At 54.3% G+C, this 12,483-nt stretch overlaps 1 protein-coding gene across 2 annotated transcripts in view; it reads left to right on the top strand.

Moving 5' to 3' along the window:
* Positions 1-1,501: 1,501 nt before the first annotated feature.
* Positions 1,502-12,483, top strand: part of SH2D3C (SH2 domain containing 3C) — a 31,291-nt gene continuing 20,309 nt past the window's right edge. Inside the window, exons 1-2 of one of the 2 annotated variants that reach the window (XM_036854400.1) lie at positions 1,502-1,625; positions 3,680-4,157. In XM_036854400.1, the coding sequence (XP_036710295.1) occupies positions 1,529-1,625; positions 3,680-4,157 (575 nt within the window). In that variant the 5' untranslated portion in view covers positions 1,502-1,528. Of the gene's footprint in view, positions 1,626-3,679; positions 4,158-6,193; positions 6,313-12,483 lie in introns of those variants that run through there. The other variant, XM_036854401.1, reaches the window with a different exon arrangement.

Here is a 12,483-nt window from a genome sequence, read left to right as displayed (position 1 = left end):
CTGCCTCTGTCTCACAGGCTGTGTCCCTTTTCCTTCCAGGGCCTCAGGTTCCCCCTCATCCCATCGAGAAGGTTCAGCAGACCTTTCCCCCGCCAAGGTCTATCATCCAGCTGCCAGAGGGTGGCGGGAGTTATGAGTGTGGAAGTTAGGACCTCAGGCTCCACAGCTGGACAGGCAGATCCCAATTCCAGGTAACTTGACTTTGGTGGGGTGGGGCTCAGTTTCCACATCAGTAGAATGAGGACAAGAGAAACAACATTTGCCTCTTAGGGCAGAAGAACTGAGCCCTGTGGCTGCACATACTAAGTGACCAGAAAACGTTAGTCGTTAGTAGTCATTATTTTTATGGAGGATGCAGGATGGGCCCCATCTGACCTTGAACTTCCCCTATCACAACCCCAGTTGCCAGCCCTGGGGCCAGGATAATAATGTCCAATCATGCTGGAGCCTCTGGGGGTTGACTGCATACCTTGCACTTGTGCCTATTCTAGAGATTAGGTGACTGAGGCTTCAGAGGCAGAAGTAACTTGTCAGCAGCACTCAGAGCCAGGATTTGAAGCTCCTGGTCTTTCAGCTGCACCGCCCCCAGCAGCTGCTGAAAGCCTCCACAGGTGTCAGGGACAACCTGTGTAGGAGAGGTTTCGTTTCCTCATCTCTGTCCTGTCCACGTGAGCGCACACACACACACACACACACACACACACACACACGGGGGTTGTAGGGTGGAAAAACACCAGACTGTGGGTTAAGGGGCCTGAAAGGGCAAGTTGTAACCCAGTCTGTGCCACCAACCCACTGTGTGACCTGGGGCAATCCTTCTGCCTGTCTGTGCCTCGGTTTTCCTATCTTTGTACGATGGGGTGGTGGACTAAATTATCGCCATGTCCCTGCTAGCTTGAAAAGGAGTATAGTGGGCACTGATTCTGTGCCAGGCTTTGCACCAAGCACTGGACTCTGTGAGGTGGGCATTGCAAATACCCCCTACTCACAGAGAGGAAACTGAGGCTCCGGGAGGTGAGTTCCCTAGTCCAGGATCACACAGTGACAAAGTGGCCAGCCAAGACTTGAATTTGGGTCTGGGTGGTCCCAGAGCCCACAGGCCAAACCATGGCACTCTCCTATCCACCGCAGCCAGTGCATCCCCCAGCACTGAGGCTTAGAATAAACCCCCCTGCCCTCAGGCCTGACTCCCTGCACCCTCCCAGCCTGCTGGCCAGACCCCCTGACAGCTGTTGGCAGGTCCCCAGAGGCCCCCAGCCCAGTGGGCTCTGTTCCCAGAGTCTGTGGTTTATTTCCCAGACCTTCCAGATCTCACGCGCTTGCGGTCTGTCCCCTGCCTCCCCGAGGCCGAGGCCAAGGAGGAGGCCCACAGGGGCCGGGACTGGGGGAGGCCCCTGCCTCCGCCCCCTGCAGAGAGGATGGGGAGGGTGGGGCTGTGGGAGTTTCACTGGTTTAAAAATACACAGAGGAAGCGAGTGAGAGGGCGCGAGAAAGGGGAAGGGGAGGTGAGGGAGGCATCTCAACGTTGATGTCCAGAGTTTCGAGTGGCCACTTGCCTTCCAGCGGGGGCTTTGCACGACTTGCGAAGATGACGGAGGGGACGAAGAAGGCCAGCAAAAAGTTCAGTGAGTGCAGGGTGCCGTTTGCACTGTCCTTCATCCCTCTGTCTGTCCGTCCATCTCAGCCTCTCTGTATTTGCTTCTTCATCACTCTACCTCGTTTCTGTTTTTCTTTCTGTCCATCTCTGTCTCTCTCCAGAGGCCTCTGTTTCTGAGTTTCCAGTCGCCATCTCTCCATCACTGGCCCGGTGTCTCTCTCTCTCCAGCTGGTTAGGCTCTCCATCTCTGTTCTTCTCTGGTCTGTCTCTGCCCGTCTCTACTTCTCTGTCTCTCCCCACCCCAACTCTCAGTCTCTCCATTCGTCTGCGTGTCCTCTGGCTCCCTTTGACCTCATGGCTGGGCCAGGGAAGACCTCCACACAGCCCACCCCCTGCCTCTGGGCCTGGTTCACATGGGGTCTCAGGCTGGGAGTTGCTGTGGCTGAGGCGGGGGGAGGGGTGTGTGCCATGAGATCCTGTCCCATGTCCCCATCAGCAGTGACGCCGGGACCCAGAGCAACTCAGTGAGGGGCCACACCCACCCATCACTTCTCCCCCAGGTTGGCGATCCCTTCCTGGTTCCAGCAAACTTCGGTTTCCCCTGATTCTTCTGATCTGACAGCACAGGAGGAGGGTAGACAGGGCAAGGATTATGACTGTATTCCACAGATGAAAAGACTGAGACCAAGACACTTGCCTGAGGTCATATGGGGCTACAGAGCAGGGCTCGATCTCAAGTTCCTGGACTCTGGGCCTCAGTTTCCCTCCCTGCCCCACTACTGTTTCCTCCAGACCCCCAGTCCCCAGGGGACAAAACAAGTGGTGCTGAGAAAGAAGGCAGTCGTTGGCACAATTTCTGCCCCATGGCATAGCTTTCTAAGAGCAGAGCCTCAGCATCTTCTGACAGCATTTGTCAGGAGGCAGAGAATAAGACCAAGTGAGGGGGTGGGCAGGACTGGGAGGAAAGCCCCAGAACACTGACCCCAGCAATCCAGAGCCCTGGGCCCTTGTCCAGGCTCAGCCTTGCTTTGTGACCCTGGGCAAATTCCTTCCCCTCTCTGGGCCTGTTTTCTGTCTGGTCAGATGGGGGCATCCCACCTATATATTCCATCATGGTTGTGAGGACCTGAGGAGGCACAGGATGCCGAGGAAGTGGAAAATGCCAGGGTTTTTCCTTTTTGCTTATCTGGAGGCTGTAGTGAAGTCAGTCAGATGGTGGTGGCTGCGAGGAGGGGCAGTCTAACAGCTGGGGACAGGGAGGAGGGAACTCTCATGCACCCCTGCGGAAACGAGGAGATGGTATCACTCGAGCACTGCTGCCTGAGTCCCAACACCAGGCTCAGCTGACAGGAAGGACAGAACCGCAGGGAGTGGGACCCTCAGGCTCCCGACAACCCCCTTCTCATTTCATCCTCACCTCAGGGGCACATAGCTTCGTTCAAACGCCCCCTCCCCACCCCAACACACACGTCACACACACACACACACACACACACACATATACATGCTTCACCTCCCGCTGTGTGACCTCGGGCAGGTCATGTCACAGCTCTGAACCTCAATTTCCTCATCTGGAAAATGGGGGATTAAACTTGTGTCATGGAGTTGTGTTGAGAATTCAGTGAAGTAATTAATGCATGCAGCATGTCTGACAGATGCAGAGGCATTTATTGTGATCACCATCATCATCTTCATTACTTCTTATGGAGGTTATTCTGTGTGTCAGGTACCGTGTTAAGCATGTTATTTACATGCTGAGTTCATGCTTTTCTTCAGTTCTCCCATTGCCCATAGGAGATGGGTACTATAATCTCTATTTGACTGATGTGGAGAATGGGGCTCAGAGAGGTCAAGTGACTTGCCTAAGGTCACACAGCTAGGATGTGGAATTCAAGGGATTCAAGCCCAGGGCTATGCGATTCCAGAGCTGCCATATTATACCATAACAGTTAGAGAGGGTGTCAGTGAAACTCCTAACCCTCCTTGGACCGTCAATGAGTGGAACTGCACGAATATTTTATTGTTAGTATTATTAGTGCTGGCAATATCATTAACTTCTTTCCTTCCCCTTCCCCCTGCCAGAGTTCTTCAAGTTCAAGGGCTTTGGGAGTCTCTCCAACCTTCCTCGGTCCTTCACTCTGAGACGATCTTTGGCCTCCACCAGCATCCGGCCCCATCTGGAGGCTGACACCTTTGACGCCACACAGGATGACATGGTGACAGTCCCCAAGAGCCCCCCAGCCTATGCCCGCTCCAGCGACATGTACAGCCACATGGGCACCATGCCTCGCCCCAGCATCAAGAAGGTTCGGGACCAACAGGCCACCCAGGAGGCCCCGGAGGTTGGCCCTGAGCCCCATGTGGTGCCCCGAGGGCTGCCTGACCCCCCAGGCTTGGAGGCAGCCAAGAAGGTGGTGGTGGGGACCAATGCCCCCGTGGAGGACACCCCAGCAGTGGGACCCAACCCTTCAGCAGTGGAAGTGGGCACCATGAGAAAACCTGAGGAGCCCACGGCAGACACAGAAGAGGAGCGAGACCCCAGGAACGTGCTCTCAGAAAGGTAGGTGCCCATCAGGGGAGGGTGAGGGCAGGACCTGCGGGGATGGTGTCTCCAGCCTCCTACGAGTAGATCCCGGAGAGGACCCCCACAACACACACATCTGAGTAGAAACAAAACAAAACACACACACACAAACATACCTACACATTAACCAAGTGCTTACTATAGACCAGGCACTGTACTTAGCCCTTCACTTGTAATTAATTCTCAGGAAAAAAACAAAAACAAAAACAAACAGGGAAAAAAAAACACACCCGGGGAGAAGATACTGTTATTTCCATATGACAGAAGAGGAAACTGAGATTCAGAGAGGGAATGTCATCTGCCCCAGTCAGGGTGCACATCTAGCAAATGACAAACTTAGGACTTGAACTAAGACCCGCCCCCGCCCCCCATTCCCACTCCGCGACTCCAAAGCCCTAGGCAGCCTCCAGCATGGACCCTCAGCTACTGGGTGGATCCAAGCCCAATCACTGGATCCCTGCCCTGGGGCCCACACCCGAATCGCCACCTTTAATTCTGCTGGACAACATTGCTCCCCTTGATCTAGAAGACCATTTGTTAACTAACTTGGTTACAGGGTGTGTTGAGTTGATGCAAAAATACAAATAGTGATGATATGACCATAGCTCTCATTTAGTCAGTACCCATTTTACTGGGTGTCAAAACAAATGCTACTCACTGAAAACTCTGTAAAAGATTGTACTATTACCCCCCCCACCCCCACCCCCACCCCGCCCCGGCCAATCTTACAGATGGGGAAACTGAGACTCAGCCAAGGTTGCAGAGCTGGGATTTGAGCAGGAATTTGCCTGCCTCCAGTGGCTGCACACTCATCCACCACATTGTACCCACCATCTTCTAAGCCCTACAGCCACGTACTTCATGCCCTTGGGAGACCCCCTCAGCCTCCACCAAAGGAGTCCCTGGCTTTTCTTTTCTTTTTTTCCAGTTTATTTCTTTTTTTTTAATTTATTTTTTTATACAGCAGGTTCTTATTAGTTATCTATTTTATACATATTAGTGTATATATGTTAATCCTAATCTCCCAATTCATCCCATCACCACCCCCGCACCCCCAGTCCCTTGCTTTTCAACCCTCAGAGCCTTTGTCTAAACCATACTGGTCAGATGTACCTACTGAAATAAAGAGGGGGAAAAAAATCTGAGCAAAAGTAACTCTAGGGTTGGTTCTGGAACCTCTCTTGAGTGACTTTGCCCTGAGACACCAAGCACAGCTTCTGTGTGCTGGGGTAATTGGTCCTTCAGTGGGGAGCAGGACCTTGTAAAGCTGCAGAGTGAATCCGGTCCAGACGCTGCCTCTTACTGACTGCATGACCTTGGACAAGTCTGTTCCCTTCTCCGAGCCTCACTTTTCTCATCTGATAAATGGGCACAACGATAGCACCTACCTTGTAGGGTTGTGGTGAGAATTCAAGAGTAACATACTTGTAAAATCTTAGCACAGCGCCTGACACACCACAAACAACTCGGTAAATGGGAGTGCTTACGTTTATGATGAATAAAACTAATGCTTTTCCACCATCTCTGGCTGCTCCAGGCTGCCTTCTCTGGCCATCCCCTCTTAAATTCGGCCTCATTCGGGTGTGGAGCAAGGATTGTATGCAGGGTAGCGGGCCTCATAGTTCCGGGGGCGTTCTGAGGTAACCAAAGTCTGAGAAGCGCGCTGAGGGTTTGCGGAAGCGGGGCGGGGCGGGGCGGGGCGTGGTGAATGGGCGTGTGCAGGGGGCGTGGCCCTCCCATGCGGCGCGGGGACTGTTGGGGAAGGTGGCCTCGGAGTGGGGCGGGGCGAGGAGGAGGGGGTGTGCTCGGGGGCGTGGCCTTTCCTCTCCGACCTGACAGATGGGGAGAGGGCGGAGCGAGACAGCAGGCGGAGGGCGTGTCCGAGGCGGGGCGTGTCCTTCCCGGAAGGAGGAGTAGGCGGTGGAGCGCGCCCAGGGAGGGCAGGGGGGCGTGTCCGAGGCGTGGCCTACAGGCCAGGCTCCTCCCCAGGAGTCCTGCTGTAAGCTCCGCAGCTCCGTATCCTGAGAAAGGCGGGAGCCGTCGAGCAGAGGAGGTCCCTGGGCTGCAGGCCGCGACGACAGGGAACTATGACTGCGGTGGGCCGAAGGTGCCCCGCACTGGGACCCAGAGGGTGAGTGACCGAGCTGGGACCGAGGAGGGCCGCCGCCGGGGAACGGGAGTTGTCTAAGAGGGAAATCCGTGCCCCTGGGGCAGCTGACAAACCTGGGTGTGAGTTTAGCATCAGGTACTTTTAAACTTTCTTTTGGTGTAACTCTATCCCCAGCCTCTCCCGGCACAGGTTGGGCATCTTCTGGTCACAACAGTACCAGGAGAGAGGCACTATTACTATCTCCAGTTTTCAGATGAGGAAAGAGAGGTTTACTTGCCCAGTTTGACACAACTAGTGAAAGTCAGAGCTAGGGTTTAACTCCACCTTCCTGGACCAGGCCCTCAACGACTAGGTAACCCATTCCCCTCCAGCAGGTCTTGAGACACCTTGAGAATGCCAAGTCTAGGACCCAGCCTTCGTCCCCTGTGGGCAGAGATGGTCCTGGCAGTGCCTCTGGCATCAGGCCTGGCTTAGAGCTAACAGAGGAAATAGGGAGACTCTCCCTTCCCCCCCTAATCATCTGGAGTGTCCAGGGGTCCTGAGGGGGTGGAGTGAGCAGATCAGATTGAGCCCTTTCCTGGTGCCCTGGGACCCAGTGTCCCACCTGCTCTCCAGGCCAAGTAGGAGTCCAGGAATTGTTGAACATTTCTTCTAGGAGCCTGTGAAGCCCAGATCTGTGCTGGAGTCAGGCGACCTGCTTTGCCTGTGTGATCTCAGGCTTGTCCTGCCCTACTGTGGGCCTCAATCTCCCCAACAGCCAAGATGGGCCTGGGATGGTCTCTGAGGATCCATCCAGCTTGGGAACAAGGGTATTTGAGAACTGCCACTGAGTAAGACTGGGAGCCTCATTCCTGAGTGTCCCAAGGGGGTCATCCCAGTGGCCGTTCAGGGAGCAGCGTAAGCTGGGGAAGACGTGTCCCTCCCCTACCCCCTGGGAAGCAGGTTGCACCTGGAGCAAAAGGAAGGAAGGGGAAGAGGTGAGGCTGCAGGAGTTTCCTGGTGCCCTGTTCCCTGCTGAGATCATGGGGGATGCAGAGGAAGGAGGGAGGAGGGGCCAATAGAACGGGAATGAAGGGCCTTTAGCTCCCAAAAAGGAGAGCACCAGCCCAGTCTCCCCCCATCCCCCGGCACCCTCAGCCTTCTGCAGGGAAATAGTGGGTCCAGAGAGCCCTGACACTCTACCTTCAGTCCATGTTATAGAGGAGGAAGCAGAGTCTCAGAGAGGGAAGGGAGGTCCCCCAACACCCCACACCCACACACGCACAGAGGAATTGTCAGGCCAGGGTCCCACCAGAGGACAACTGGCCGGCCCCGCCTGGAACACTCAATGGGTGCCATCTACCACATTTTACCAGCGAGGAGACTGAGGTTCAGAGAGAGAAAGGGACTTTCCTGGGGTCACAGAGAGATTAAGTGTCAGAGCCTAGATTTGATTCTGTCCTGACCAACTCCCAAGCCCAAGCACTTAACCACTAGGCCACATTTCACCTCCTGCAAGTAAAAATCTCAGAGCTGTTTCTACCATTACTTCAAATGACTTCCCATACCCCCCTGAAAAGGTGGTAATAGGAGCCCATTTTACAGATGAAGACATCGAGGTTTTGTGAGGTTAACAACTTGCTCGAGATGACACAGTTGAGTTGGAATTTCATTCATTTTAATAGTTACTGAGATGCAACTATCCCTAGACATTCTTCTAGGTCCTGGGGAGACAGCAGTGAGCACAGCAGGCAAAACCCTGCTCTCAAGGAGCCCCCATTCTAGTGTGGGGGAGACAGATGATAAACAAGATAATGAGTTACCCAGTCAGCCAGAAGAGAAAAGCACTACGGAGAAAGATTCAAATCAAGTAGGGGAACTGGTCTTGGAGGGTAGTGGCTGGTGGTGGCAATTTAGGAAGGTTAGCCAGGAAAAAAGTCTCAGTGAGAAACTGATGTTTGAGCAAAGGAGATGAGGGAACAGACCCTCTGTTTTTTTTTTTTTAGTTGAAATATAGTTGATATGCAATATTATATTAGCTTCCGGTGTACTGGGAACAAACCATCTTGATATCTGGGGAAGGGTATACTAGGCCGAAGGAATAGCAGGTACGAAGGCCCTGAGGTGGGAGCATCCTTGGCATGTTTGAGGAGCAGCAGAGAGCAAGATGGGGGCTGGGGAGAGGAGTGGTGGAAATGAGGCCAGAAAGGAAATGGGTTCAGATAAGTAAGGCCTGGGAGGCCCGGCAAGGACCTGGCTTTGACTCTGAGCAAGTTGCAGCCGTTGCTGGCCTCAAGCAGAGGAAGGCCCCACTCTGACTTACGTTTTACGAGGACTTCTCCTTTAAGGAGGATTTGACCGCAGTCCTACTCATTCTAAAGTGTCTCACCTGAACATCCTTTCCTGCCTCCCAGAGACCCAGGTCCCTCCACTCCACTTCCAGGGCTGTTCAGAAGGAAACTGAGATGTGGAGAAGGAAGCACCCCGGCCGGGGGCACCCTGTGTTGCCCGTGCCCCAGCCCTGGTGCCAGGCATTGAGAACAGGCCAAGACCCCCGTCCCCACCCCCCCACCATTTCCTTTCGGAATGTTGATTCTGGTCCAAGAATTCCCAACACTCCCCAGAGTCCCACGACCCTCTCGGCCCTGCAAAGTGACGTCAGCTGCCGGGCATCTGGTAGTGATTACCCACCGGGGGAGGGGGCTGTGGTGGGCTCAGCCCATTCAGCCTCCTCAGACTCTGGGCGGCTGGTCCTTGTCTTCCAAAGGGGCCCAGCTGCTCCTGGCTCTCATTTCCTGTGGAGACTTTCTCACAGCCCTTGAGACCCCCAGACGCCTGAGGCTGTGGGAACTGCGCTGGCTAGGGAAGGATGGACGGTCCCCCCACCAACCCCAGCTGGAGCCACATCCCCTCAAACCCTTAGGGGACTCTGTTTACAGAATGCTGGACGTATGTGGCGTGAGAGCTGGGGAAGAAAGGGGTCGGCTCCATCAGCGGCTCAGAGGCCCACTGACTGTCTTTACAACATTGAGAAACCCCCTTCCCTTCTCTGACCCTCAGTTTCCCCATCTGTAAATTGGGGACAATAACAGCACCTGCTTCACAGGGTCATCGTGAGGACTAGACAAAGTAAAGCATTTACCCTGGACCTGGCCCGAGGAAGTACCGGTACACAGGATGCTCAGGCGATCACCACACCCATTTATAGAAGAGGAAACTGAGGCCCAACAAGGGGGATTCGCCCAGGGTCACACAGCCTCCTCCCTCCCAGCTGAGGGCCCTCTCCAGAGCCCCCGAGGGTCTTTCCTCTGTCCATGCCCACTCCATTTCCTCTTCCTGATGTTGATTCTGGGCTCCTGGTCTGGTCAAAATATTCTTTTTCTTCACTTTCCCCTCCCCAGTGTCCCCCATCCCCATCCAGGAGCAGTCCCCATCATCTGGGGGAGCCTGCCTCGGGCAAGGAATAAAGCAGAGCCAACCCAGGTCTCGTCTGAGCAGCTCTGCGTCCTTCTGTAAAGTGGGGCTTCCACACAGGCATTCAGTCGTCTTCCCCATTTGCTCTTCTCCAGCAGCTGTTAAGTCTCAGCAGCTCTTGGGACTGACTCCTCAGCTCTGCCCTGGGATGAGCGGCCTCTGATCTGTCCTCTCCTCACAGAGCTGGGACCCTTTCTGAAGCTCTGCTGGGGAGCTCACCCCTGTCAAGAAGACTGAGGGCGCAGAATGGTGGAGAGGAGGAAGGACGTCTCCAGGACGTTGGTGGCCCATCGTACAGGAAAGGGGGCAGGGCAGAGGCTAAAGCCAAGGGCCTTCCTGGCAGGGAATCCCAAAGGCCCCTTGGCTGGGTGTCCCCAGAGAGATGGGGCTTTCCACCCCAGCTCTTTCTGCTCAGGGCCTTTAAGGACTAAGGAGCATAGAGCAGGGTTGCCTCTCTGCCCCGGGTGAGTGAAAGTCGGAGTGAAGGAGGGAGAGAATCTTCGACCCCCCAGGAGGAGCAGGATGGGAGATTTCATTTGGGGGTGGTGGTGCTGGGGCGACGAGAGGAACCACAGGGGCTAAGGAACCTCCTGCCTTTCCTTCTCATAGGATCCTTGCAGCCCCTCTGGGAAGACAGTTAAAATATGCCCATTTCACAGATGAGGAAGTTGAAGCTCAGAGAGGGGAGGGAAGGGGGAAAGCTGGGAAGCATGAGGCAGACGTTGGGGAAATCTCCACTCAAGGGCATATGACCACACCCCAGGGAGCAAAGTGGGGGACAGACAGAGGACAGGGAGGCTGCAGGGCTCTGCAGGGCAAGGCTGCCCATGGTGAGGGAGGGCCAAGGTGGAACAGGATGGCAGCCTCTCCTCCAGGGTCCCTGGGGGAGCCTCGCCCTTCCCTCCTGGCCAGGATGGAGACCCTGAAGGTAAAGCTCAGACCAAAACCTGCACTGGGGAAATAAAAGATAATGGACTCTAATGACTGGTCATTAATTCAATTAATTAAGCTAATGTATGCAATGAGTGGTACTAGTTATAAGAACAAATCAGCTAATACAGGCAATTAAAGGGGTTGGTTATTTAAATAATTAATGCAGCTGATTAATGGAACTGATTTAGCTCAGTTGTCACTATTATTTATTAATTGATTTCGCCACTAATATTAGAGGGGAAGTGCCTTTTAAATCCATAAAATAAGGGCTTCCCTGGTGGCGCAGTGGTTGAGAGTCTGCCTGCCAATGCAGGGGACACGGGTTCGAGCCCTGTTCTGGGAAGATCCCACATGCTGCCGAGCAACTGGGCCCGTGAGCCACAACTACTGAGCCTGCGCCTCTGGAGCCTGTGCTCCGCAACAAGAGAGGCTGCGATAGTGAGAGGCCCGCGCACCGCGGTGAAGAGTGGCCCCCGCTTGCTGCAACTAGAGAGAGCCCTTGCACAGAAACGAAGACCCAACACAGCTAAAAAAAATGAATAAATAAATTTATTTAAAAAAATCCATAAAATAAGAAATTAATTAATTGATTAATTAATTAATGGAGCTGAGTTTTATTTTTTAATTTTTTTAAAAATACAGTATTTCAGTTTCATTTTATTATTTTTATTTTTAAATATTTATTTATTTATTTATTTATTTTTGGCTGCGTTGGGTCTTCGTTGCTGTGTGCAGGCTTTCTCTAGTTGCTGTGAGCAGGGGGTACTCTTCATTGCGCGGGCTTCTCATTGCAGTGGCTTCTCTATTGCGGAGCACGGGCTCTAGGCGTGTGGGCTTCAGTAGTTGTGCCTCGCGGGCTCAGTAGTTGTGGCTCGCGGGCTCTAGAGTGCAGGCTCAGTAGCTGTGGCTCACGGGCTTAGTTTCTCCGCAGCATGTGGGATCTTCCCGGACCAGGACTCGAACCTGTGTCCCCTGCATTGGCAGGTGGATTCTTAACCACTGCGCCACCAGGGAAGTCCCCAGGACTTCAGCTCTTACTCTGAGTGAAACTAGGGGTCACTCCAGTGGTTTGGAGCAGAGGAAAGTCGTAAGCTGACTTTCATTTTAACAGGATTGCTCTGGCTGCTGGGGTGAGAACAAGTCAGAGGGACACAGATGCAGGCTGGGAGGCAGTGATGAGGTGGTGGCCATAGTCTGGGCAAATGATGGCAGTGGGTGGTGAGCCAACATGGTCACCTTATGTCTTAGGAATCCTGGAGTGTTGTAGGGGGGGCAGGGAGAGGTGATGGGGGCTGGTGGTGGCTCCAGGCCCTCAGCTTCCCGGGCCTGGGCCTCTGCCTGAGCACCCCCACTGGCTTTGGCCACCTCAGCCCACCTGCTCCCTGGGGCAGGCGCCCCCTCCCCAAGGCTCTGCTCCTGCCCAGAGCGTGAGGGGAAGTGAACAGGAAACAGGAGGAAGTGCTAGGCGATCCCAGTGTCCTGGCCAAGCTGTTCCCAGCAGTGGGAGGATTTCCGGTCCTGAATGGCCGGAAACACTGGGATGGGACACCTCACCCAGGAAGAGCAGGGTGGTGAGAAGGGGAGGGGTCTGTACTCTGCCCCACTCCCAGCTCGACTGGACAGAGAGAACCCAAACACCTTTGGGAGCCTGCTGGGGCCAGGCTGCAGCTTGAGGGACTATGGTTAGAGGTCAGGAAGGAAGGCTAGCACCAGGGACTCTGGAATGTCACAACAGGGAGGACTGTCAGACAGCTTCTCAAGGAGGAGCCCCCGGCCTCAGGAGCTGGGGGAAGCCCTGCATGGAAT

Source organism: Balaenoptera musculus, chromosome 6 (assembly GCF_009873245.2).
Source record: "Balaenoptera musculus isolate JJ_BM4_2016_0621 chromosome 6, mBalMus1.pri.v3, whole genome shotgun sequence".
Taxonomy (NCBI): domain Eukaryota; kingdom Metazoa; phylum Chordata; class Mammalia; order Artiodactyla; family Balaenopteridae; genus Balaenoptera; species Balaenoptera musculus.
The sequence above is the reverse complement of the archived record's forward strand: the minus strand, read 5'-3'. Positions and strand labels throughout refer to the sequence as shown.